This window comes from Penicilliopsis zonata (assembly GCF_001890105.1).
Source record: "Penicilliopsis zonata CBS 506.65 unplaced genomic scaffold ASPZOscaffold_6, whole genome shotgun sequence".
Classification (NCBI taxonomy): Eukaryota; Fungi; Ascomycota; class Eurotiomycetes; order Eurotiales; family Aspergillaceae; genus Penicilliopsis; species Penicilliopsis zonata.
Genome location: NW_019208916.1, coordinates 747,734 through 772,260, shown reverse-complemented (window position 1 = coordinate 772,260; position 24,527 = coordinate 747,734). Strand labels below are relative to the sequence as shown.

At 50.5% G+C, this 24,527-nt stretch overlaps 10 protein-coding genes across 10 annotated transcripts; 7 read left to right on the top strand and 3 right to left on the bottom strand.

The window, feature by feature from the left end:
• Positions 1-96: 96 nt before the first annotated feature.
• ASPZODRAFT_132042 (hypothetical protein) lies at positions 97-1,746 on the bottom strand. The gene is made up of 3 exons (XM_022722917.1): positions 1,424-1,746; positions 365-1,351; positions 97-293 (listed from the first exon to the last, which is right to left on the bottom strand). The coding sequence occupies exons 1-3, from the start codon at positions 1,471-1,473 to the stop codon at positions 119-121; spliced, it is 1,212 nt and encodes a 403-aa protein (XP_022581612.1). The 5' UTR covers positions 1,474-1,746; the 3' UTR covers positions 97-118.
• A 598-nt stretch (positions 1,747-2,344) lies between these two features.
• On the top strand, positions 2,345-4,214 carry ASPZODRAFT_132041 (hypothetical protein). Its single transcript, XM_022722916.1, has 4 exons — positions 2,345-2,424; positions 2,504-2,779; positions 2,838-3,105; positions 3,171-4,214. The coding sequence occupies exons 1-4, from the start codon at positions 2,406-2,408 to the stop codon at positions 4,099-4,101; spliced, it is 1,494 nt and encodes a 497-aa protein (XP_022581611.1). The 5' UTR covers positions 2,345-2,405; the 3' UTR covers positions 4,102-4,214.
• Positions 4,137-6,300, bottom strand: ASPZODRAFT_132039 (hypothetical protein). The gene is made up of 3 exons (XM_022722915.1): positions 6,126-6,300; positions 5,987-6,057; positions 4,137-5,928 (listed from the first exon to the last, which is right to left on the bottom strand). The coding sequence occupies exons 1-3, from the start codon at positions 6,268-6,270 to the stop codon at positions 4,462-4,464; spliced, it is 1,683 nt and encodes a 560-aa protein (XP_022581610.1). The 5' UTR covers positions 6,271-6,300; the 3' UTR covers positions 4,137-4,461.
• Positions 6,301-6,535: 235 nt separating this feature from the next.
• ASPZODRAFT_132038 (hypothetical protein) lies at positions 6,536-7,405 on the top strand. The gene is made up of 3 exons (XM_022722914.1): positions 6,536-6,814; positions 6,879-7,070; positions 7,152-7,405. The coding sequence occupies exons 1-3, from the start codon at positions 6,812-6,814 to the stop codon at positions 7,323-7,325; spliced, it is 369 nt and encodes a 122-aa protein (XP_022581609.1). The 5' UTR covers positions 6,536-6,811; the 3' UTR covers positions 7,326-7,405.
• Positions 7,406-7,679: 274 nt separating this feature from the next.
• Positions 7,680-9,497, top strand: ASPZODRAFT_65290 (hypothetical protein; the record flags this gene model as incomplete). Its single annotated transcript, XM_022729291.1, has 2 exons — positions 7,680-8,294; positions 8,355-9,497. The coding sequence occupies 2 exons, from the start codon at positions 7,680-7,682 to the stop codon at positions 9,495-9,497; spliced, it is 1,758 nt and encodes a 585-aa protein (XP_022581608.1).
• An 888-nt stretch (positions 9,498-10,385) lies between these two features.
• ASPZODRAFT_46486 (hypothetical protein) lies at positions 10,386-10,766 on the top strand (the record flags this gene model as incomplete). Its single annotated transcript, XM_022728376.1, has 1 exon — positions 10,386-10,766. A coding segment is annotated over one exon (381 nt), but the record flags the coding sequence as incomplete, so codon positions are not given.
• A 1,682-nt stretch (positions 10,767-12,448) lies between these two features.
• On the top strand, positions 12,449-14,694 carry ASPZODRAFT_132035 (hypothetical protein). Its single transcript, XM_022722913.1, has 3 exons — positions 12,449-12,636; positions 12,747-12,831; positions 12,902-14,694. Exons 1-3 carry the CDS (start codon positions 12,634-12,636, stop codon positions 14,572-14,574), a joined length of 1,761 nt encoding a protein of 586 aa, XP_022581606.1. The 5' UTR covers positions 12,449-12,633; the 3' UTR covers positions 14,575-14,694.
• Positions 14,695-14,779: 85 nt separating this feature from the next.
• ASPZODRAFT_132034 (hypothetical protein) lies at positions 14,780-17,484 on the bottom strand. The gene has a single exon (XM_022722911.1). The coding sequence runs from the start codon at positions 17,398-17,400 to the stop codon at positions 14,881-14,883; it is 2,520 nt and encodes an 839-aa protein (XP_022581605.1). The 5' UTR covers positions 17,401-17,484; the 3' UTR covers positions 14,780-14,880.
• Positions 17,485-17,813: 329 nt separating this feature from the next.
• On the top strand, positions 17,814-19,840 carry ASPZODRAFT_64945 (hypothetical protein; the record flags this gene model as incomplete). Its single annotated transcript, XM_022729270.1, has 3 exons — positions 17,814-18,100; positions 18,170-18,387; positions 18,456-19,840. 3 exons carry the CDS (start codon positions 17,814-17,816, stop codon positions 19,838-19,840), a joined length of 1,890 nt encoding a protein of 629 aa, XP_022581604.1.
• Positions 19,841-20,189: 349 nt separating this feature from the next.
• Positions 20,190-22,173, top strand: ASPZODRAFT_64655 (hypothetical protein; the record flags this gene model as incomplete). Its single annotated transcript, XM_022729251.1, has 9 exons — positions 20,190-20,241; positions 20,306-20,392; positions 20,467-21,194; positions 21,258-21,374; positions 21,441-21,513; positions 21,573-21,651; positions 21,710-21,716; positions 21,795-21,852; positions 21,890-22,173. The coding sequence occupies 9 exons, from the start codon at positions 20,190-20,192 to the stop codon at positions 22,171-22,173; spliced, it is 1,485 nt and encodes a 494-aa protein (XP_022581603.1).
• Positions 22,174-24,527: the final 2,354 nt, after the last annotated feature.

Sequence of the window (24,527 nt, the reverse complement as noted above, 5' to 3'; positions counted from 1 at the left end):
CACACTCCTTCCAAAACTGTGTGTCAACTATTGAAAACAAGGTCTAAATGTGATACAGAGAAAGCAATAGCAAGAAGAGCAAGTAGGGGAGGAGAAGAAGCAGGGGGGGGGGGACTGCTCAGTGAGCGTGGCCGATTTGAAGGAACAAGGGTAAGATCATGCCGGCCACGGAGGCGATCAGGTCTCTCATGGACTTATCCGGTTTGGATGTCGAGTCGCGCGGATCACCATAGCCGTTGGACTGGGAGTCGCGGGAAGAGCCGTTTTCCTGCATGGTGTGCATGGCGACGTAGCTGGCAGGGTTAGCCGAGAGGGAACTGTCGCGTCATCAGGGCGTGGGAGAAGGGGGAAGAGAAATACTTACAGAAAGGTTCCGGCAGAAAATAGGAGAAGCATGCCGGTCCGCCATCTACTGCTTGCCTCGTCGCCGCTGATCCCTGAGCCCACGGCTTGCACGAAGAGAAAAGTTGCCAACGCGCCCACCGGGGCTGCTAGGCTGAAGACCAACAGGTGCGCTCTCGCTGCCCGGCTGGAAAGCCCTTGTTTGAGCAGAACGGACGTCAGTCCGAAAGACGCAGGAGCCTTGTGGACCATGATCGCTAAAAAGATGATGAAGCTCAGACCAGTGTCTGAGCTGGATGCTCCCAGCGCGATGCCATCCGCCGCAGCATGAATCACCAGTCCCGTAGTTGTCGCAAAGCTGTGGTTGCGCTTGTTGTTACCATTTCGGTCGAGTAGGCTTCCGTCGCGAGAGGATGCCGATCCCCGGCGTAATCCAGATCCTAGGTTGTCCAGCGAAATATGATATGGAGGTCTCTGCTGCTTTGCCGGAGACGCGAACTCGGGAAGTTTATCGATCAGATACATTAGAACGAACCCGCTGATCAGAGCGACGCCGATCCACGCATGAGGCGAGGACTCCTCCTGCTCATCATGGTCCTCTTCATCTTTGTTTTCCCCTGATGATGTGTCGTCCTTTCGTGCTCTTAGGTTAGGCGACTGGTGTGTGGAACTTCGGACATATAGCGTCCCTTCTTCCTCTGACATGACCGGTGATGGAGACGGGATTGCAAAGGAAGACACTTGCGGGAACTTGTCATCCTGATCGTCCACGATACGATCCGACTTGATCACCGGCACTTGTTGGTATTCCCAGTGAATGGGGGTGTCCCGAGCACTGATGTCCTTGCGGGCCTTGATCGAACTCGCGCTGTAAAGAGTCTCCACGCCCTCTGGAATGATCACTATTAATGACGTGCCAACTAATACCCCCATTCCAATGGAGGATATAAATCTCAATTGAGAAGAAGATAGCGCAAACGCAAGTGGTAATGAGCCGACGACAAAAGACCTGCCAACCGCAACCCCACGATTAGCCTAACATTCTGTTATTGTGCCATCGACACCCGAAGAATTGCCTCACGTAATTGTCATCACAACGCTCAATATGAGCAGTGTGAGAAGGCCCTCCATGATACTTCGTCTAGCACTCGAACTCGCTCTATAAGGTCTCGATCATGATTTCAAGTTGAACCGATAGCAACAGATGGCAGGAGTCGCGCGGTATTTTCCCCCAGAGCGACGGCCAATGGCTTGCTGATCCGGCGTAGCGGCCAATCAAGGACGTCGAAGAATGACTCTCCGTGCAGAAATAGATGGAGAGAGTCGATCGCGCGAGGCGTGGATGGACAGGTTGCGCTCCGCAAGGGTTTCTCTCGGTCTCTGTCAGTGAGTCGTAACGTTAAGGGCCAGGACCGCCACGCGGAACCGCCTGTGACGAGGGTCGATCGACCCCTGGGACTCTTCAGGCTCCACTTCAAGTGAGGAAAGGCCATATGTCAATGGACAGTGGACAATAACAGTGGACACTGAGTAGTGAGTACCTCTCTACAGACATGCTTTGTATAAAATAGGTTGGGATTAGCTGGCTATTTTATTGTGAAGAATATAATGGCTACCTGGTTATATAGGATACTTCTTACCTCAACACATAACAATGGCTCTACCTATAGAAAGGCATTGACTATTAGATATTAGGTACTTACTTATTACCCAGGATGATAGTATTCAAATCCCCTATGGTTTCAGATAGGGCTGTACGGTGTACCTCTCCTATACTAATTCATCATTATATCCTTGAATTACCTCGAGCAAATTTCCCAAGATTCATACTCCGTACTGCGTAATGGTACTGTAATAGTTAATTTCAAGCTCACGTGCTGTATTTATGCCTCAGGCAGAAGAACATCCTAGCTCTCCAGTCTAACTGTAAATGGTCATACTGAAGCTCCACGCCGACGCGACTCAGACACGCGCCTCAACTGGCAATTAACTTCTTGTGAGTAGGTTATCGGTGCTGCCTTTTCTCTTTACCTTCATTATTGCTCTTCAGCCCTTCTGGCAGGATGGAGGATACAGGAAACTGTGAGCTATAAAGAAACTATTATACTTAATTCCTTCATTATCTTTCTTTCATCCAGCTAATATAATTATTTGTGTCTAGGGTCCTGCAACGCCAACGACGCCGTCCAGATTGCCTTGGTGCAGCCTGGCGAGGCGAAGCCTACGGTCCTGTCTACCTTCCATCCCCAGTTTACATACCCCATCTTTGGTGATGATGAGGAGATATTTGGCTATCGCGGCTTGATTATCCGCCTGCGGTTTGCCGCACATGATCTCCGCCCGCATATTCATATCTCATACGACGAGAAATTCAAGGCGGTCGAGGACGCAACCCCGCTGGACCTCATCGCGACTCTGAAGCCTTTTTCGCACGAGGGTTTGTTGAACCCCATCCCCCATGGTTTATTGATTGCAGGCTATTAACATGTGGACAGACGCATTTAGCACTCTTCCCGAGTACGAAGCTGCCATGCAGAATGATGAAAACACAAAGGACTTTACTCCTCCGGGTAAGCTGGTTCACAGTTATGCCTCCAAAGACAACAGACAGTACGAGATCTGGGCTGGCTCCCTGGCGGATCCGGAGGTGCGACGTATTATAGACCGCGCCCAGATTCTGGTGTCCTTCTTCATTGAGGGCGGAACTCCGATCGAGACGGACGACCCCGAGTGGACGCTTGAGAGATGGACTGTTTACTTTGTGTAAGTGATTGCTTGAAACCCTGCAAAAAGGAGAAAAAAATTAGCTGGTCCTAAGTGGGTGTTAGGTACGAGAAGCTGGCCACGCCCCCGCCGACTGCCTCGCCGTACTCGATTGTCGGGTATTCTACAACCTACCGCTGGTGGTATTTTCAGACTGGTGCATTGCAGACTCGCACTGTCAGCGAGGGACCCTTCCCGCTTCCCGAAGCCCGGATCTCGGAACTCCCTGCTCGACTGAGAATTGCCCAGTTCTTGATCCTCCCCCCTCACCAGGGCTCCGGTCATGGCACCCATCTTTACAACACCATCCACACTGCGTGCTGCAATGACCCGACCATCATGGAGCTGACCGTCGAGGATCCCAACGAGGCGTTTGATGTCCTCCGGGACACTGCGGACTTCCACATGCTTCGTCCGAAATTCTTGCACCACCAAGTGACCATCAATGCGGACCCGTACGCAGGCCAAACGCGCATCCCGCGATCCAGGACGGTGCCTACCAATGCGCTGCTCCCCATGAATCTTCTCCAGGATATCCGTACGTCCCTGAAGATCGATACCACTCAGTTCGCGCATATTCTGGAGATGTTCCTACTGAGCCAGATCCCGACGAAGCACCGCGTCTCGGGCGGCGCAAGCATGGCCCGGTTATTGGTCAAAAAGCACAAGGCGGAAGATCCCCACGACCGGCGTTACTACTGGTGGCGCATGCTGGTCAAGCAGCGTCTCTACAAACGCCATCGCGACACTCTTGTCCAGCTGGACCACGACGAGCGTGTCCAGAAGCTGGACGAGACCCTTGTCAACGTCGAAGAAGGGTACAGCGCGCTTCTTGAGGCCTTCCTGGAGCGGGAGAAGAAACTTGAGGCTCAAGAAGGATCGGCGGATGCTGGAACCTTGGGTAGAGACCAGCGCGTGAAGCGAAAGTTTACCGTCCAGGATGACGAGGACGAGGAAGACCACGACCAGGAATCGGCAAAACGGCCCAAGGTGTAAAGCAAAAGGTGGTAACTCGTGATGAATTCAATTGACCCAAATGTACAATACTTCTATTTTCATGACCATGTGAATTTAATCAATTCAAAATAAAAAAAATATTGACACTCATTAACAGTACTCATTATTAGTGTGCGACCCATGAACCTCGTCTAGATACTTAATTACTTATTATGAAAACAAACAGCCACCTGAATATAAAAACGCCAAAAGCAAAAAAATGAGCACTCTAGGAACTTACAGTTACATCCTGAAACGAATGCTTCCACTCCCTAGACATGAGATGCGTAAAATAATGAGGAGACTGGTATTTTGAAAATGTTTATCTGGAGTAGTTGAGAGGCGTGATTCTCGCCGTACTCATCTGGAATAACTCGGTGGATCCATGTCGCCGGTTTCCAAAGTATCCAGCGTAAGCGAGGACACAGTGTCGAGGCTCAGCAGGCTGCTGCTTATCGGCGAGTTACTACTCATCGCCAGTCCAGCTGTCGGCGCCGACGCAACATTCAAGCCCAGGTAGCGGCGTGTATACCTCGGAGGCGCTTGCAGATAGGTGGTGTCCGTGTCGGAGTTGTCTCTTGGGCCAACGAGCTCGCCCACAAACTCGAGTACCCGTCGCAGGCCTAGGATTTCAGCATGCATGGCGCCCTGATCATCCGGCTCAACCGGCTGGTCCGATTCCGCTGGCTGCCGGGCACCCTCGGCATACTGGATCTCGTCTAGCCCGTGGCTCGAAGAAACCGACGTGGCTTGGTATGATCGTCTTTCCCACCATTGTTTCCATCTAAGCCGACGCGCTGCAGACTGGTAGGCGCGCCGCGTCCGTCGCTCTTCCCTCCTGGCGGCCAGGTCGGCTCGTTTCCGCATACAATGATTGGTGTTGCGGTAGAATTTGAACAGCAGTAGCCCGATTGCGAGGGCGAGCAAGAAACATGCGTAATTCCTCAGTACCTTCCTTGTTTCATTGTTCGAAGGAAAATCCACTGGCGGTATTGATTCATCCGTATGCGTGATGTTGCGATTTCGGTCTTCGTCTACCGAATTTACTGGTGGGTTGTTGCTAGTTGAATTCGATGTTTCCGGCCTTTCTATTCCATTTGAACGGGAGGACCCATCGTAGTGATTAGAGCAGATCTGCTCGGGTAACGATGAGGGTAGTGACCCAAAGCTGTATCTAAGTCGATGTAGCATCTCGGGAATTGTTTCAAGAGAGACCTTGATCTTGCATCCAAAGCTTGAGCAGCGTTTCCATTTCTCCAGAAAGGGGGAGCAGTCCTGTTGCAGGAGCCGCCGGATTGTATGCTCCTCGGCTTGGATGCGCTGCTCGATCTTAGATAGTTGGGTTCGCATATCTTGTAACTGCTGCCAATGATGCTTGATTTCTGTCCTTGTTTGGTCTTCCACGACGAACTCGACATTCGGCATATTTTCCAGCCGATCAGAGTCGGCCGGATCCCTCCAGGCGTCCAGATTCCCCTCCGGATCGGATAGATGAGTACATAACCGCAGGATTTTCGGTGAATCTGCCTGTGAGAAGGACGCCGAAAATCCAACATCACCTCCGACAAGTTGATTCCCAACCTTTTCCACCTTTACTGTCAACAGTTGAGCCGCTTCTTCATTCGCGGATCCCGGCGGAGCAGTAATGTGAATAATCCGCCATTCAACCAGTACTTCATCATCTTCTCGGGAATCTGGCAGTGGAGAGACTATTCCAGAGCCGTGTCCAGCGCTAGCACTCCGGCGATAGTCCAGCTCATTGCCATTGAGGAATACACCCGTTCCGCCGCCAGCTCTCTCAGCTCGGTTCACATAAAGCTCAAACAGCTGCGGGGAAAGCATCAGTTCAAGTGCAAGATACTGTGCAACTCTGGCGGTTCCCTACCAAATCCGGCGTTTCTGTACCTGTACATGTAAGACATGGCGCTCGAAATCTCACCAGTGCGCTTCCATCAACTATCGGACCTTAGTTCAATTACTTTGAAATATCGCAGAGCACTTCGAGCAAGACAATATCGACTAACTTTGCTGGAGTATTACAGAGTACTCCTCTTCCCTGAACTGCGTGACACCACCAGCGGCCACAGGAACGACAGGTAGAGGTGACGCAAGCGAGCAAATAGTCGTGCCAGCAAGCAGGAACAGGGCGGCAGTCACTGAGCGGCGCATGGCTGTGGCTGATGAGCAGCAGCACAGACCTCAGTTTCGCATGGCGGGAGACGAAGAAAGCTGCGAGAGTAAGAAGATTCCCACCATAGAGAGAGTCTGGTGGCCCCTCTGTGATACGAAGCCAACGAAACAACAATTGAGAAGCCGTCAGGCGAAGTCACGCGAGCCTAGCAGCAGCCCCCAAAACCAAATCCTTGGCCTGAGGGCTTCTTGGCTTACTATTTGTATTCGGACTTACCAGGATGGGCTGATAAACTACAGGGGGCGGTGCTGTTGCTTCGGACGGCCCGGCTATTGTTCCGGCTGCTTCGGACAACTGCTGGAGCTGGTGCAGAAACTCAGGCAGATATGATAGAACACTATTGAAACCTGCGAAGAGCTCAACAAAATATCTACAAGAGATCCCGGCTGAGTGAGAAATCAACGAGGGTTCTATTTATTCAAAAATCCCTGGTTTTTTGTCGTTGCCAGCTAATCTGGGTGACACCCCGCGGCTGAGGACCCTCTTTTTCACCTCCGCTGTCATTATACGACTTCCACAATGGTACGCATTACGTTGGGTTGGAATGAATGTATAGTCAAGAATACTAATGTTGGATGGGGAGCAGTTGCCATTGGGTCTACTCACGGCCGCGCAGGGCCACCCGATGCTCGTCGAGCTTAAGAATGGCGAAACCTTGAACGGACACCTTGTCAGTTGCGACAACTGGATGAACTTAATATTAAAGGAAGTCGTACAAACGAGCCCCGAAGGCGATCGTTTCTTCAAGTTACCGGAGGTCTACATCAGAGGCAACAATGTGTGTTTGGGCTAGCTTCATCCCCCCAACCCCACCCGTGCGCGATAATAGCAATGCCTGACTAACACTTATCCTTGCCAGATCAAATACCTTAGAGTCCCCGAAGAGATCATCGACATTGTGAAAGACCAACAGCAAACCCAGGCATCAAACCGCGGTCGTGGTGGCCCGTCACATCGGGATGGTGGTCGAGAGAGAGGACGTGGTGGAGGTCGCGGAGGTCGTGGTCGTGGCAGGGGCAGGGGAGGCAATTAAGCCATCTTACGAATCAGAATAATGGCAAGAAATGAAAGATACCCTGGTGTGGTTTTTGTGGGGTTAATGCGCTGGAAGGGTCTGGATTGGCGGTTCAGTCGAGCATGGCCTAGGCGTATCTGGCTCTGTAATTCAAATGGGAAATATGTCTTTTCGACCAGTAGTCCTTTTGTAAATCAATGCCGACTCCGACCTACTGGCAAGTCATCGTCTCTCGGCTCTTAAGCAAGTCTAGATCCAATGCCGGGATAATAAATCGGAATCACGTGAGTGCGCATCATCAGCGATTCGACGGCGGGCCTTTAGGATTCAGGACGCGCACGGGGAAAATTGCTGGCTCTTCCGCAGCACAACATGCCACAGAAAGCCATTGTCCTAGATGGACTCTGGTGCTGTCTTTGCCCGATATTGAATCCTGCCTTTTCCACTCGTCTTCGGAACCCCCTTTTCAACACCCCCCGAGCTTCCAATCTCCGCATTCGCAAGCCTCCTCCGACCTGCACAAAATCACTATCCTCAAGATGTTATAGCACCGAGGTTACCAGGGAAAGACAAGCTTCGGCAACGGAGCAAAGGAGCCATGGATTACAAGCACCTGTTCGAGGCTCAGGAAAACCTCGATTTGTGTCGGGCAAGTCGCAGCCAAATGCACCCAAGGCGCCCCAGAAGTCAGTGCCGATGCAATCGCCCGATGCACCGCACCATTTGGAACGCAGGTCGACTGCAGAGCTGGAGGAAATTCTACAAGACCGGGTGGCCGTCTCCCCTAATATTGTGAACACGACCCAGATACTGCGCGTTCTGATCAAAAAGCGACATGTTCGGCCTGATGTTCGTCATTACCGGGCTCTGATCTTGGCGAACGCAGATTCAGAGCGTGGCTCGCCGGACGCAGTTCGAAAACTGCTTTCGGAGATGGAGGAAAATGGAATTCCAGCTGATTCTGGCACCCTTCATGCTGCCTTACAGGTATGAAGTTTAACAAAGAACCTGCTGGTATGCCTGCTAATTAGATATGGGGTCAAATAGGTTCTCGCCGTCCACCCAGACTATGTACTACGACAAGAGATTGTCCGAACCCTCCGAGATCGATGGGTTCCTCTCAGCCCGGCTGGCTGGCATTTTGTCGTGGCGGGTCTTATCAGAGAGCATCAGTTTGAATTGGCACTCGAACATCTCGCCTATATGGAAAGAAGAGACATTGTGATCGAAAGCTGGCTTCACAACATTCTCATCTACAACCTCTGCGATCTGGAAGAGTTCGATGAAGTGCTGAACCAGATGCGGTCTCGGACAGATCAAAACCATGACATATCTCTTGATCTCTGGTCATATGTCTTGGAAGTCGCAAGCGAGGCTCTCCATCACCAATGCACTCGCTACGTATGGGAAAGAGTACGACTTGGTTATTTGCACCCGTCTCACGGGGTTTGCCGGAACGTGCTCCTACTTGCGTCTCTGAAAGGTGACCCAGAGCTGGCTGCTTCGGTGATCGATTTCTTTGTCAAGACAGGTGTGTCCCTTTCACTAGAAGATATGGAAAAGGTCGTGGAGAGTCATCTTGTAGCCGATGACCTGTACTCTGCCTTCCAGGTATTATGCAAGACACAGATGTCGGGGATCTCATTAGAAGGACGTGCCATACGTCCCATTCTCGATTACATGATTCGGACAAAAACAAGGCCGGATACTGCATGGAATATACTCAAGGGGCTCAAGGCTGAAAAATTGCTGGTCCCAATTGATTGCGCAAGGGTGGTTCTCAAATTATGCGAGTATGGGGCTCTACAAGACCCCTTTATGGTGGATGAGGGTATTCGTCTCTACAAGGATTTCCAGAGACTCTGCCCCGACGGGGCAGATGTCTCAATTTACAACACTCTCATCAACATGTGTCGGAGGGCGCGGGATCCCCAAGCCGGCATGTTTGTGGTTAAAGAGATGGCGTCGCTTGATGTGGCTCCCATCGGGACCACGTTCGAACGCATCATTCTCTTGTGCCTAGACTCGGGCAATTTTGAGTCTGCATTCAAATATTTCAAAGACATGTTACGTCGCCGCCTCACCTTGAGCGAAGAGGCTCGGCTGGAGATCCGCGGACTGTGTCTGGAGTCAGAGGATGCGTATGCCCTGGCGATAGCATCGCATCCGCAAGTCAAAGGAGACGACTAATCTCCTGGGGAAAACACGAATAACCAGCTCAAATCGAACCCTTTTGATTCAATGGGTAGGCTTCCTACGACACAGAGAGACTTGTCACCAGGCGGGATGTTTCAACCTCGCTCTGATACATCCCAGCCACTCAGACAGGCACAGGATGATCTGTCACAAGCTTAGCACAAATCAAGAAATTTAATTATTCAATAACTCCGTCTCTACCGGCAATCAATGACCTCATATAACTGCATAATCCAGGCTCATGGTGGTGGTCTGACTGATGGATCACAAAATCCACCACAGCCAAAGTCGCGGTCAGGCCCACCATTAAGCCATAGAAGAGACAGATCCTTTGTGATCATCTGAGAATATAACTAATAGTCAAGCAGTAACTATCACTATTGTGTAAGTTGACTCGCTAATCATTAACTAATTATGATGGGCACAGAGTAGAATAAGCATATCGGGCCGCCACTTCGTGGTTCTAATAATAACACTCGGAGATGAGGATCATCTGAGACATTACAGTGATCGCCAACGGGGAAAACCCATAGGGTGATGAGCTCTCTTGCTTTTGGGGCTGGATGAAACAGCCTGCCCCATAAAAAAAGAAAGCAGAACAGAGAGTTTACAAGCTACACAAGTCTTTGTGCTATATTTTTCCTGTCCCACTGGATCAACAACGCCCAACCCCCATGATTGCCTTATATACCCCCAGCCACTCCTCACTCACTACATATTACCTAGGTACCCTCCTCGTATCTTCCAGTTCATATCCCATTACTTCTATCACCCCCGTACATAACATCAGAAGCCTTTAATCCTATAATCGCTCGTTTCAAAACGCTCGCTTGACTCGATATCACAATGCGATTCACCTCATCCTTTGCGTCGTTCGCTCTGCTCTCCGCCCTCGGCGTGACAACAGCGTCTCCTCTTCGCCGAGACGATAGAGCGCTCATCTGGCAGGTCACCAACTTTGCCACCGGCTGCTCTCCAGAGGCGTGTATCTATACGTTCAATATCTTCGGCGCGGGGACCACGAACACCCCGGGCTTCAGCACCTCGTGCAACGGAACCGATTTGCAAACCGACTATACACCCTGCGACAACGGCAGCCTCCAGGCCATTCTCACGCCTGAGACGTACCCGCTCTGGAACATCAAGGTTCTGCACGCCTGGACCAAGGGAGAGGCCGAGTACTACGACCTGGGCCAGGTCAACATCACGGAGACGGTCACCAATTTCACCATCCCAGTGACGGAGGAGTACGGCGTTGCTTAGACGCTGCTACAATACCATACTTCGAATGACTGACGCAAGAAACTAATAGAATGGTTGAGATTGAGGAGGCCTTTTCACATATTATTTTTTTCTTGTTTCTTCTATCCCCGCGGGCTACTATGCGATTCATGATAAATATTGCTGCCGACGAAACTAATGTACTCACCTATTTTCCTGTTCTCTTGTGCAAATAGATATAGCATTTTATGACGTTGATGAAGCTTTAAATATGGATGAAAGTACATTTTTTACATAGTTAGTAGACCAACACTACGTCATAGATAACCAGGCCTCACGATAAACAAAGTCGACGTTGACTCCAGGGTGAAATCTGAAGCTATTCAGAGTTCAATAAATCGCCTGGGCCTCCTGCACCGATTCCGTTTATGGCCAGGCTCACGGCAAATCGAGCACCGCTGAGGTGCTCGTAGCGTCACTGGCGTTGGCGTTGGCACCGCTGACGCTGGCACTGGCGCTGGCGCTGGCGTTGCTGCTGCTGCTGCCGCTCTGTCTCTTGCTGCTATCATATCCATTACTTCCCCTACAGTCATACCAGGCTCGACATGGATCTCACGTTGCGAGTCAGAATGCGTTTCAGCCTCGGGTACCTGACACTGATCCTCCTCCCTATCGAGTATCTCCCGGGCACACTGGATGGCATGATTCATCGTGATGTGGCATGAGATGACAAGATATCCAATCGATTTAAGCAGCGGGGTCCGCTCCGGCGAGTCAGTGATTCCCCGAGGATGCCTCGAATATAGAGCCTTGACTTCCAGGTGCCGGTTGATGAATTTCTGGACCCATTCGGCCCCCAGCTGCGGTGCGGGGACGGGGGGATCCCGATGCAATATAATATGTTGCACCATGTCGCGGATCTGGACAGGTCCTGGAGCCATGCCGTGCTCACCGAGACGCAAAACAGATTTGACGAGTATGTCCTCTTCCATCAACTTCAGTACATGGCCGTTGGCGCGTGTCTCGGCCCGGCAACTCCTCCCTCCAAGTCGTCCTCGTAGAGTTGAGAGGGGGACGCCGAAAATGAGCGCTGCTTGACGAACAGTGCCGATTTGTTTCTTGTCTAAAGCTCGAATGGCTAATAGAACTCGTTTTTCCTGATCAATTGGATGGCTCGATGCTTTAGGCATGTTGGGGACTATTAAAGACGCGTCAGAATGTTAGAGGGGGTTCGGTGTGTTGGTGAAGACGGTCTCTTTAAATATACCCCCTAAATATAGGGGACTCGGGGACTATCAGGGGGCTTCTTTAACTAACGGGATCAGCACCAGCGGCCATTAGGATATCTACTCTAGAGTATAGTCTCTCAACCATTTCTATGTTATACAATATATTAAGCTAATAGCTTATATATATCTCAGAAAAATTAAGCATTCCCATATAATTATGACAAGTAATTCATGGGATACTGCCTGCATAGGTGCCTGGCCACTCGCTGCGGTTACTTACTCCTTCGCCACCTACAGCAGTAGGCAGATACCTAGGTAACTAATAGGTACCAAGTTGACCTCTTCGTTCTAGCTATGGCTATCCTATATTTTTGCCAGAAGTACGTCTTGATTACTCCGTGCCCTGATTTATTTAGTTGTCATGTGACCTGTCACATGGCTAACTTCCAAGAGTTTTGCAATGACGTAGTTTAGGTAGATTCTCACGAACAACCATGACGATCGCTTTGCCTCTACAGAGATAAACAGGGCCATATTGTTCTAGAATTACCATATTAGGCATAAGAATAAAGGCATCAAGATTGGGAGACCCTATTCTCTTTTTTCTGACCTATTCATGGTCCAGTACCGTGGAGCTATCAGTGTCCATATTCCACACCTAGTCAATAGAAGAGCTTGTGATGGTGAGCCCCAAAGAACCATCTCTAGACTCCTCCTGCACTGCCTGTTCTTTATACAGATGATTTTCTCTCCGATCTACAAGGCTGCTGCTAATTACTATCGGGTTTAAAAGGCCTCCATTCTTCGACAGATCGTTGCTGGACCGAGGATACCACACCCAGAGGCAGGGTTGGATCTATGCTATGTGACGGACAACAGTGAGCTATCCGTTTACCTTCCATTCGTCTCTGTTTCCACTTTATAGCTAACCGCTGCTGTGCACCTCAGTCATCGCAACCTCTGGCCCGTCAGCCACTTACCCGCAGCGGGCCTATCGAAATCCGCTCGATGAGTTGGTGGCTTTCCTCGATTCGAAGCATGACAAAGACTGGTGCATCTGGGAATTTCGTGCGGAGGGGACGGGATACCCGGACTCAGAGGTGTACGGTCGTATCCATCATTTTCCCTGGCCGGACCACCATCCGCCGCCGTTTGCACTGATACCGTCCATCGTGGGGAGCATGAAAAATTGGCTGCATCGGCTCGATGATGGTGAGGACAGCGGGTCAAGCAAGTTAAAGCACAAGGGTAAGAATAGAGTCGCTGTAGTGCATTGCAAGGCAGGCAAAGGTCGCAGCGGGACTGTGGCCTGCAGCTACTTGATCAGTCAGGAGGGCTGGAGTCTGCAAGATGCCTTGAAACGATTTACAGAGAGACGCATGCGATCAGGCTTTGGCGATGGTGTCAGCATTCCGAGTCAAGTCCGTTGGGTAGGCTACGTACATCGTTGGACAAATCAGATGGCGAAGAAGTACATTGAGCGCCCCGTGGAGATCTTGGAGATACATGTGTGGGGGTTGAGAGATGGTGTCAAGGTTGCAGTCGAAGGGTTTGTCGACGAAGGCAAGAAGATCAAATGTTTCCACCTGTTCCACCGGAATGAGCGGACCGTCGTCGATGACGGGCACCCCGTGCCCTCATTCGAGAAGAACAATCATACACACAACAAGAATGCCACCGGGGCTCCCATCTCAGCGGTCAGTCCGCGGTCGAATTTTGTGTCCCCTTCATCCGGGTCTTCGGAGACCGTCATCGCACCGACCTCGCCGGCAGTGTCGAGCACTCCGGACCCTCCTCCTGCTAAGCAGGTATCGGCCATACTTTTGCGGCCCAGCAAGCCGGTGATTCTGCCAACTTCGGACATCAATATAGACTTCGAACGGCGCAGCAAAGCCGCCTATACAGGCTGGGCCATGGTGACGTCTGTTGCTCATGTATGGTTCAACGCGTATTTCGAAGGCGGCGACACTCATACCTCTGGGGTCTTTGAAACTGAATGGGAAGTTATGGACGGCATCAAGGGTAGTGGTCGAAAGGGAGTCAAGGCCCTCGATCGGCTCAAAGTGGTGTGGCGATATCCGCCCCGGTCACAGCTTGGACTCGAAGAGCTCGGAAAGGAAGACGTCGGCCCAGTAGTCGAGAAAGTCATCGGCGAGCCGGAACCAGGAGAGCCGATTCCAGAAAGCCATCCGGCAGATTGGCGAGGAGAAAATACAGAAGAGAATTCGGACTCTTGTCTGCGCGATCAAGAGAATATCTCCCGCCAGATTGCAGATGAAGGCAAGGACAGGAAGGATGTCAAGGGCTTGGCCTCCAGCACCGACCATTCCCTGCTTGCAAACCTCAGCACTGTGGCCGCGACTGCAGCATCTGCAACCTCGCATTCATTCCACGAGATCAAGAGGGAATTGGGGCTGCGAAAGCAAACCCCAACCAGTCAAGACGTAAGTCTTGCCAACAGCATGGAAGATCTCTCAATCAGACCCGACCAAGACAAAAGGAGAGCCGAAACGCAGAATCCTGTCGGCCAAAAAGTAGAAAACGGCGATTTGGAAGGCGTGCAGTCATACTTTGAGAACCGTGACATTGGCTCAACTGAGCAAGAAACCACACGAACATAGAGAAAAATATCTATCTGTTGGATCTATATCAGGTACTTATACACGCCAGTACTACAGGAAATATAGGAGATCACCTTATTTATAAATAGGCCATGCCAATCAATCATAGAGAGAGTTCACTATTCTATTATTCTAGCTGTAATATCTAACCTGGTAATGAATGGTTTTTAAGACGAGACATAAATATATTCTCTACTTTGAATAAGCCTGTTAAATTTCATGATATTTCCAGAAATACTAAATAGTTCAAAAAGCATGATGCCTTCGAGTAGAATAAGCCCGCGATGATTTACACGTTTGTCTAAATTATAAAGGAATAAACCCTTCCATCCTCTTGCGGCTCTGAAGCTGCTCCTGCTTCCTCTTCTCCTCCAGCGCCCTCTTCTCCCTGTTCAGCCGATCAGTCTTTTTCCGCTCATACACTGCACGCACTACGCGCTTGACTTGGTCTTGACCCTCTGCATAATTAGCCTTTGCTAGGCCGATCACAGAGTCAACCTGTTCAGGGGTGTAAATGAAGTTCCAGGTCGATAGAAAGTCGTCGACATCCGGATTGATAGAGCTGGGACGAGGTGCAAGAGGCTGTGTGGCATCGGTGGAGTCCTTAGAAGGGTTCTTGGCCGATTGCGCAGGGAATTGCTGCTTCGACTGGGAAGAATCGCGAGGCAGATCTTGCGCGGAAGGATTGGGCAAGAATGGGAAGTAGATCAGTGCAATTCCAGCATCGGGGCGCATGAGATGGAAATCAGAATCCGAGTGGTTGGTGTTCGACGGGTGGAAAAGACGTTTAGAAGGAGGAGGCTCACCCTCCGAGACTCTCTCCTCTAGTTTCCCAATCCACACATTACAGTATGTCAGGTCTGTATCGCTAACGGAGGCCTGTTCTTCTCTCATGCTTGACTCTTGCTTCGACTTTGGTCTTGTTGAACTTTCCGGGCTTTGACGGTCCTGCTGCTGCGCAGCGATCTTCCCATCCAAAGCCTCTTTGCTGAGATCTTCGGTCTCTCGAAGGACTCTTTCTGTTTCTTCTAGCTCGGTGTCTTCTTTCGGCCAGCCAGCACCAAGAGGCCAACCCTTGATACCCCGTTGTCGCGCGTATCCATCGACAACAGAAAGCCAGTTCTCGCGTTTGATATCGGCCGAAGCATCGAAAGCCACAATAACGTCTACATCCCTATCTGGTCGAATCAATGGGTATATCGGCAGATTGTTGCTCATTCCAGCATCCATAAGCCGTAAATGATCGTTCCTGAAGATCGACTCGGGGCAGGAAGCCGGGAGCTGGTCTTTCATGCCCATCACATAATTCGGGATAGCAGCAGGATCAATTGGATGCACCCGGACGAGATCTTTGTTCTTACCCTCGATCAGGGAGTCGATGCCCCCGAAGCCTGTTAGTCCCGTTAAAATTGGCCGTATCTCCTTGTAGTAATGGGCAAGCGTTGCACAAAAGGCACTGCCCCAGATACCCATCAGGCCTGGAATCCGCAACTCGGGAATCGGATACTCTCCAGGACGAACAACATTCTTGCCCTCGTTGAAATGTCGTCCCACAGCCCACATCGGAATTCCAGCACTGAGTTCTTCGCAGAAAAATTCGTATGGGGTGAATTCAAACCACTGGAACCATGCTTCTTTCTCCGCCTGCTGCATCAATGTCTCTGGTGTAGGCTGCCTCTTCAGTTTGTCGTCAAGTACTGGTATCTCATGGCGTACTGCTGTGTAAATTGGAAGTGGTTGTTCGCCATCAACAAGATTATATCGTTGATTTGACAATTTCAGGTCAAAGTCGGAGACTTCAAGTTCCCCTCTAGGGACTAGCAGTCTCGCGCCGAGCAAAAGACCATATATATCCACCAGCCCAAAGTCAGCACCCGGATCTGCCTTTAGCTTTTCCACTATTCCACTCAGCAGGTATTTGTTTGTAGGAGCAGTCGTCAGCAGGTTGAGCGCTTTGGGAGGAAAGGCGATATGGACCCCGAGTCGATTCTTTAGGTGCCCGACAAGTCGATTGAAATCGCGGCCGATGAGCGAGGAATGATACAAAGTCTGCAACCAACAACTCCCGCTGACTCCAGCTGTATATGTTACGCAGTCCCATAAACCAGATTCCTGGGCAGCGAGATATGACCCTGTTCCAGCAACGAGGGCCCGTAGCCCTCCTCCAGAGCCACAGACTGCGATTACTGGAACATCTTCTGGACAAATTTCATCCTCACGAAGATCAAGATAGGACGCCAATGCCTTGACAACGAATTTCTGCCTCTTCTGTCGGAATGCCATCTCTTCGGCGCAGAGACTGTTTCCAACACGCACCCTGGCATCTCGTATGATCTCTGGGTTGATTTCCTCATCTTGAGCCTCTTTCCAAATCTCATCTGCAAGAGATCCTGGTGCCATTGAGAGCTCTCGCTGCAGCTTTTGTAAAGTCCCTGGGAGGAACCGAGCCCAGTCTGGGGTTATGAAATGCTTGATATTATCACCCCATCCACTCCACTCTGTACTCGAGCTCACACTCATCTTCACTCCTTCTACCTTCTTGCCCACATTATCCCACACTTGACCCAGCTCCTCTATCCACTGTTTTATTGCATGGGAATTGGGATCCAAATCCTTGTCATGAAGCGAATCGGGCTTGCTCTGGGCCCCTTTCCCAGCCCAGTCTTTCAAATGCCATCCTGCCGATGAGGAAAATGGAGATTCTTGGGCGGACGAGGAGGTGCGTCCTCGAAGTTGGAGAGATGGTCCGCTGGACAAGGACACCCCTAGCAGAACAAGAGCTGGGGGGATTGTCCAGCGGATCCGTCGTAGCTTCACGACGCCCATCTTCGCAAAAGGACTCTGTAGAGACAATCGGCGCGCGCTCTGCATCCAATGCTTCTTTCCATGCCTGTTGGGTTAAAGATCGGCTGTTCCTGCTTTGAACTGGCCAGATCCTTGGATATCCTCCTGGGCAGAACCTACGTCATGGTCACGTGTTACACACAACCGGATGTCGGATAATCTTGTGGCCGAGAAAGCTCTTCTTTGGGACTAGCGGGTCAGGTGCGGAGTTGGAAGCTAGACGGTCTAGCTTCTTTGGGCGAAGGGTCTATCGACTCAAGCGTCAGGAGCTGTTGTTTGTCCTCAGCACCCAGCAGCCTCCACGGCGGGACTTGGGCTTGTACGCCATCGGATATGAAACTGCGCCATACGAGGGGGTTTTATTCCAGCTTCTCTCCGTGATATTCCAAGCAACCATGGTCGCGCCCAGAAATACCACCGCGTTTGCGGAGGAGAGCGCGGAAGTCGAGGTGTTGTACGCCAACCTGGAAACCCTCAAGCTCCTTACGAAGAAGATTCAAGGATCTCTTGTACGCCTTGAGTCCAGCGGGAAGGTCGTCAAAAATGCTATCGGCCCGATTTATAGCAACACGCAATCCCTCCAGATCACCAACAGCAACATTGATAAGGTCAACGAGGCAATCGATCGGCTTCGACAACCCCTAGACATCAAGGGTCGCGAAGAAGGAATTATACGTTCTGGGTAAGAGACTTACATGGTTGATTTTGTTTCTTTGCGTTTTTTCAAATGCTGGGAGCTAACAGACAAAAGACCACAGAGTGCCGGGTTGACGCAGTATCTGTCGGCGATGAAGCGGGTCGACAAAGCGCTTAGGGATTTGACAGCTACGAATATACGATCGAACCAGAACGCAATATCCGAATTCAGCTCCTTGTTGAATACAGGGAATGGGAAACTTCAGGATATGTTTCGACAGATGTTAGACGAACACGTGAATCCGGTCGAACCTCTGCACTATCTTACAAAGGGTGAGGTCCAATTGATGTTTTCTATGAAGGTTTATACCTAATTTGATGGCTTTTTTTCATATGTGAAGATCTTCCTTTTCCGACAATCCCCGAGGATGTTGTGTCTGAGTTGAGCTCTATTTGCTCAGCAATCGGCTCATCGGTCACTGACGAAAATGGCCAAGGCGACAATCCAGCGCTCAAAATCTACTCTGAAATTCGAGGACCATACATCACATCTGGGCTTCAGAACCTCGCCATAGCATCGATGAACACTGTCAAACGAAAACCTGGCGACGGGCCCTATAAGCAAGGTACCAACGGTATCGGGATCTACTCGAACGCTCTAGAAGGGTTTATCTCTGCTGAGCATAGCATTATTGTCAAGGTGTTCAAGGGAGATCAGCAAGGATTAACCCTGCAGGCTACATGTCGCGCCGCTTTGGCAGAGTACTCGAAAACACTACGCGAACTCAACCAGTACATTAAAGCCAACCTCATGACCGACTGCTTTCTGGCCTTCGAGATCATTGAGATCGTCACATCTATGTCCTATCGGATAGACTCGAAGACTGGCGAGCTGAAGAGTTTGTTCATAGAAGCCCTTCGACCAGTTCGGGAAACAGCCAAGTCTTCTTTGGCCGAGCTTCTCGAGGAGACCAAGCGCAAAGCGGCCGGTATCACAGTTCTACCCCCCGACGGCGGCAGCGTGCCTCTAGTCAGCGAGGTGATGAGCTCCATTTCGACTCTAACAGGCTATTCTGGTCCATTAGCCTCTATCTTGACATCTGTCGGAGATGGGAATTGGCGGTCCACATCCAACGCAGCCGGCTCGGCTCCTCTGGACGTTAGCCCGGACAGTTCAACAATTCTCTCACATTTCATCCTTGACATGATTGAGGCTCTAATGTCTGCGCTGGAAAGTCGGGGCCGGGCATTCCATCGCACCAAAGCAGCGTTTGGTGCGTTTCTGTCCAACATTTTTTTCATTGTCGACCGGTCCATCCGTTCAAACCCCGAGCTGGCGCGCTATCTAGGGACGGGAGACAGCATTTCCCGAATCGACGCTTTCCGCAAACGGGCTACTTCAACCTACTTAGAAGCTTGGCGAGAAACATCCCAGTATCTCCTAGATGTGCAGTATACCTCGCGTGTTGGCGGATCCGCTCGACCTTCATCCGGCGGCGCTGTTGACTCGACTTCCATCGTCAAGTCCCTCTCGTCACGGGACAAAGACGCCATCAAGGACAAATTCAAGTCATTCAATACCAACTTTGACAGTCTCGTCACTCAACACAAGGCACTCTATATGGAGCGCGAGGTCCGTGGTGCTTTGGCTCGCGAGGTGCAGGCCATCATCGAGCCTCTGTACGCCCGTTTCTGGGATCGGTACCACGAAATCGACAAAGGACGAGGCAAGTACGTCAAGTACGACAAGGGCGCCCTGTCCGCGCAGTTGGCAGCCTTAGCATGAGCGCTCCCTCTGGCCGCCTTCGCCCCTGGTCAACAAGATTCCTGTACAGACAGCATAGTATATACCTTTCTACCGATTCCATAGCATTATCTAGATGCCCAATAATCCTACCACAATCCCTTCATCTTTTCTGTTCTTTCCTTCTTTTTCATATAGTGAGAGGGTCAGGCCATATCACGTGAGATCGCCCTTAGTGGCGCAACCCCTCCACCGATAACGTGACTGATAAGCGGGAGTCTCCAGACCCCGCCACACCCTGCAAAATTTCCCGCTGAGAGCTCACAGCATCGATCATCCTTTTACGCTTCACTCCAAGCTTTCAATTCATTTCACAATTGACATAGGCAAAATGTCTACCAGCAACGACGTCTATCAGACGCCCCTCAACTCGCGTTATGCGAGTAAGTGTCTTTTTCCTGGGATTCTGGAGTATCGACATGTGCTAAGTGGTATATGGTTGAACAGGTACGGAGATGAAGTATCTCTTCTCTCCTCGGAAGAGATTCTCGACCTGGAGACAGCTTTGGCTGTGGCTGGCAGAGTCTGAGAAAGGTACAATTGCTATCATCTCGCGGTGGCAAAACAAACACGCGACGATAGACGGGCAGTCAAGCTGATTACCGCAGAACTCGGATTGGCTATCACCGACGAAGCCATTGAACAGATGAAAGCCCATGTCACCATCCAGGATGATGAGTTCAAGGTCGCCGCTGAGGAGGAGAAGCGCAGAAGACATGATGTCATGGCTCACGTTCACGCTTATGGACAAGTTGCGCCCGCCGCTGCCGGTATCATCCACTGGGGTGCCACCTCCTGCTACTGCACCGACAACGCAGATCTTATCCTGCTCCGCGATGGCCTCGACATCTTGATCCCCAAGCTGGCTGCTGTCATCGACAAACTCTCCGCTTTCGCCAAGGAATACAAGGACCTTCCCTGCTTAGGTTTCACCCATGGACAGCCCGCCCAGCTGGTTACCGTCGGCAAGAGAGCTTGCCTGTGGATTCAGGATCTGCTTATGGACTTGAGGAACCTTGAGCGGGCTCGCGATGACCTGCGTTTCCGTGGTGTCAAGGGTACCACCGGTACCCAGGCGTCGTTCCTCCAAATTTTTGACGGCGACCATGACAAGGTCGAGCGGCTGGACGAACTGGTGACCGAGAAGGCTGGCTTCCAGTCTGCGTTTATCATTTCCTCTCAGACATACTCCCGCAAGATTGATGTGGATGTCGCCAACGCCCTGGGTTCATTCGGATCAACGTGCGAGCGCATTGGTATCGATATCCGCCACCTGGCGATGCTGAAGGAGGTTGAGGAGCCTTTTGAAAAGGACCAGATTGGCAGCAGTGCCATGGTAAGAAAAACTCTCATCCAGCTATCCCTTGAACAAAGATTTTTTACTGACTGTGATTCCAAGGCCTACAAGCGGAACCCCATGCGTTCCGAGCGTCTGTGCTCTCTTGGAAGACATCTCCAGAATCTCCCTAAGGATGCCCTTGATACCTACTCTGCCCAGTGGTTTGAGCGCTCTCTGGTAAGACCATGGTCCATCATCTGTATCAGGAAATAGCATGAAAAAACTAACAAGAAAAAAAAATAGGATGACAGTGCCATCCGCCGCATCAGCATTCCTGAGCTCTACCTCTGTGCTGACGCCTGCCTTATCTTGCTGAGTGGGTTATATCTAAATTTGTACACTGTATCTGTTGACAAGCTAACAAGTGCTCTTAAGACAACGTTTCCTCCGGCTTCGTTGTCTACCCTGAGGTTATCAGGAAGCGTGTCAACGAAGAGCTTCCTTTCATGGCCACGTAAGTTTCCTTTTTCCGTTCCAGGATAGAGAGACCTGCTGACTGACCTCTCCCACAGTGAAAACGTAAGTCCCAGGGAAATATTGATTGATAGTTGATCTATACGGCTCCCATCCATACTAATATAAAATACACTCAAACAGATCATCATGGCCTGCGTCAAGAAGGGCCTCTCCCGCCAAGACGCCCACGAGGAAATCCGTAAGAACTACCTTGCATGAAACTCTCGAGTTGGGAGGCTTACCATTGGCTAACCAATGTATGTTACCAGGTGTTCTTTCCCACCAGGCATCGGACAACGTCAAGAAGCAAGGCAAGGAAAACGACCTCATCGAGCGCATCCGGCGCACTACCTTCTTCGCCCCGATCCTGGACGAACTGGACGCCCTTCTGGACCCCAGCACATTCGTCGGTCGCGCGCCTCAGCAGGTCGCCAAGTTCACCTCCACGGAAGTCAAGGCCGCCCTGGTCCCGTACCAGGAGTACATCCTTAAGGCGGAGACGGCGACTCTGTCCGTCTAAAAATCCGGGTCTTTTGTCACTCAATGCATGCATATATATGCCCTATGGAGCAGGGTAGCTAGGACAAGAGTCAAAAAATGCTTTTGTAGATACGAAATAACATCAATGTTTGAAATTACATATTCGAATGTTCTTTCTAGGTATTCTCGTAGAGAACAACGACATGGAAACTGTCTGAGCGAAAGAGACTGGTTGGCCAGTGGCTCGTGTTCTTGTCACACACAAGAAAAGTTAGATGAAGTTCGGTTCAAGTCTTTCAACAAAGCTCACAGGAGGCCCTCGGGGCGCCTCTGGACTGAAGGGGGTCTCGCTACAGACCATATCGGATCCATCTGACGTTTCTGAAGCGAAACTTTAACGATGCTTGGGCCCTTGAGGAGAGGAGGGTGTGTCTCTCGCCAAATGGCACGGTGAGACAAACCGCGTATGGAAAGACCTGAAAACGTCCCGGTGCAGCATGTTCCAAGCTTCTCGGTCTGTAGAGCCTATTGGATTATTCTGAGATAGGTCCAATGGGAGTAGATACCAAAAATAGCCATCTTTGCGGGATTGTTGGCCAGATGTTTTGGTAGGAGTTATCTAGGTAACGTTGATGGGATGCCTAAACTGGCCGGCTCAAAAGGGTGGACAGAGAAGTAGATTCCATACTTGAATGCATTATTAGATTATACCATGATTAAGTTTATATTTTCTTCTCCCAGGCTTTTAGCTACTGCATGAAGACCAGTGCTTTCCACCTTGACGACCAGTGTGCTTACGCCAGGCTCGACGCCAAAGGCTGGGGCACTTCGCAATCAAAGAAAATTAGACACTAGAAAGAAAAGGGCTTCTCATAAGAAGGACGATACGGCAAATATGACCGTGAGGGTGTCTTGGGAGAATTAAAGACCGAAAGCTATGAGAAACGAGAAAGAAATCAACGAGGCAAGATAAGACCCGCAAAGCACAGTATTTTTTTTAGTAAGAAATAGAAAACAGAGCAAGGGTTATCTGTCGGAGCCATTTTAAAGCAGCCATTGAGTAAGAAAGGGAGGGCTGTAGAAGAATAGGGGAGAGAGTACATCGAAGGAGATGACTGAGAGAGGGAGAGAAAGAGAGAGAGAGAGAGAGGCCGTCTAGAAGAACGAGAAGAATACCGGAATAGAGACGCCTGGAGCAAGATGCTTCTAACTTTTTAAGAATGAGACCATAACGAGATAGCAAGGATATCCCCGATCTACTGCATGAACTTGATTCATCGCTGACCAAGCTTGCAGATGGTGGCTTGCTATTACCACCCAGAAAATGAAGGGCGGAGAAACGAAAAGGAAAAGGACAGCCGACGACTCATGATTTCGAAGGGGAAAAAAAGGAGTCGAACTTTCATGAGTTTCGTCGACACATTGTACAGGGCAGAAAAGCTGCATTCATAGGCTGGCTAGCCAATTGATGATCTAGGCAGGCGTACGTGTCAAAGGTTGGGAAGAGGGAAAAGGCTATAAACACCAAGGAGAGAAGCTTACCATCATTGCCTGGACCAACGACACTTTCTCTGCGTAGTGCATTCCGTCGAAACTGGTGGCCTGCAAAGTTGCATTGTACATGCCTAAAACGTCCATATTCCTAGCACGTGCGGCACTTGCTGTGTCAATCGTATACTTCCAGACCTCACTATCTGAGGGGATATTGCCATTGCCTTTTTGATGGCCAGGTGCGGTAGGCCCAACCCAGAGGAACGGGGTGACATGTCCACTAGTCTTTGCCAGCTCAAGCCATTCGTCCATGCTGCTCGCCGCCGCTGAAACTGAAAGTGAGTTACCCTCAGATAGGCTGTAAATCACCGGAATAGGTTTCTTTGAACCAGTTGCCTTGGCAACTTGGCGATAGAACTTCTGACGAGCAGCCTGGGATACCCGAGCTCCGGAAATCGAGACCAAACTATGAGAAGGACCTAAATAGGGTCGGTTAGCTGGATGTCGGACGATGCAGGGAATATTTGGTTTTCTCATTGATAGATGCTGCTTACGGGACGGGCAGATGTAAGGACTACGAGTGGCCGGGAGTCCAGGAACGGGTTGCAGATCATCACTAGAAGTGATCCGGAAAGATAAACAGACGCTGTCGGTGAATTGGGAGTCGCATTGGCAAAGGTCTAGCTGCCGCTTGCTTATTTCCGACTCCTTCAAAGAGCCAGCAGCCATGTCTTCTCGAAGAATGATGTTGAAGGCGGCGTAAACGTTGGCGAGCATGTCTTCACCGATGAACAGAACGCCATCAAATTTTTGCAGGATGGCACACACTTGCGCCGCCGAGTACCAGCGATAGTAACATCCTACCGGGGAAGGATTTTAGCAGAAGACGGCAGTTTTTTTTTT

What these genes read in the sequence shown, in the direction of transcription:
- ASPZODRAFT_132039 (XM_022722915.1), bottom strand. Translation starts at nt 6,270, where the DNA reads ATGCGCCGCTCAGTGACTGCCGCCCTGTTCCTGCTTGCTGGCACGACT. An exon ending in CTCTGTAATACTCCAGCAAA is followed by an intron (nt 6,058 to 6,125) that starts GTTAGTCGATAT and finishes AAGGTCCGATAG; the next exon opens with TTGATGGAAGCGCACTGGTG. An exon ending in GTACAGAAACGCCGGATTTG is followed by an intron (nt 5,929 to 5,986) that starts GTAGGGAACCGC and finishes CTTTCCCCGCAG; the next exon opens with CTGTTTGAGCTTTATGTGAA.
- ASPZODRAFT_132042 (XM_022722917.1), bottom strand. Translation starts at nt 1,473, where the DNA reads ATGGAGGGCCTTCTCACACTGCTCATATTGAGCGTTGTGATGACAATT. An exon ending in AGCGTTGTGATGACAATTAC is followed by an intron (nt 1,352 to 1,423) that starts GTGAGGCAATTC and finishes TGCGGTTGGCAG; the next exon opens with GTCTTTTGTCGTCGGCTCAT. An exon ending in TTTTCTGCCGGAACCTTTCT is followed by an intron (nt 294 to 364) that starts GTAAGTATTTCT and finishes TAACCCTGCCAG; the next exon opens with CTACGTCGCCATGCACACCA.
- ASPZODRAFT_132034 (XM_022722911.1), bottom strand. Translation starts at nt 17,400, where the DNA reads ATGGGCGTCGTGAAGCTACGACGGATCCGCTGGACAATCCCCCCAGCT.
- ASPZODRAFT_132038 (XM_022722914.1), top strand. An exon ending in TCTACATCAGAGGCAACAAT is followed by an intron (nt 7,071 to 7,151) that starts GTGTGTTTGGGC and finishes TATCCTTGCCAG; the next exon opens with ATCAAATACCTTAGAGTCCC.
- ASPZODRAFT_132035 (XM_022722913.1), top strand. An exon ending in ATGCTATGTGACGGACAACA is followed by an intron (nt 12,832 to 12,901) that starts GTGAGCTATCCG and finishes TGTGCACCTCAG; the next exon opens with TCATCGCAACCTCTGGCCCG.
- ASPZODRAFT_132041 (XM_022722916.1), top strand. An exon ending in GAAGCCTTTTTCGCACGAGG is followed by an intron (nt 2,780 to 2,837) that starts GTTTGTTGAACC and finishes ACATGTGGACAG; the next exon opens with ACGCATTTAGCACTCTTCCC. An exon ending in AGATGGACTGTTTACTTTGT is followed by an intron (nt 3,106 to 3,170) that starts GTAAGTGATTGC and finishes AGTGGGTGTTAG; the next exon opens with GTACGAGAAGCTGGCCACGC.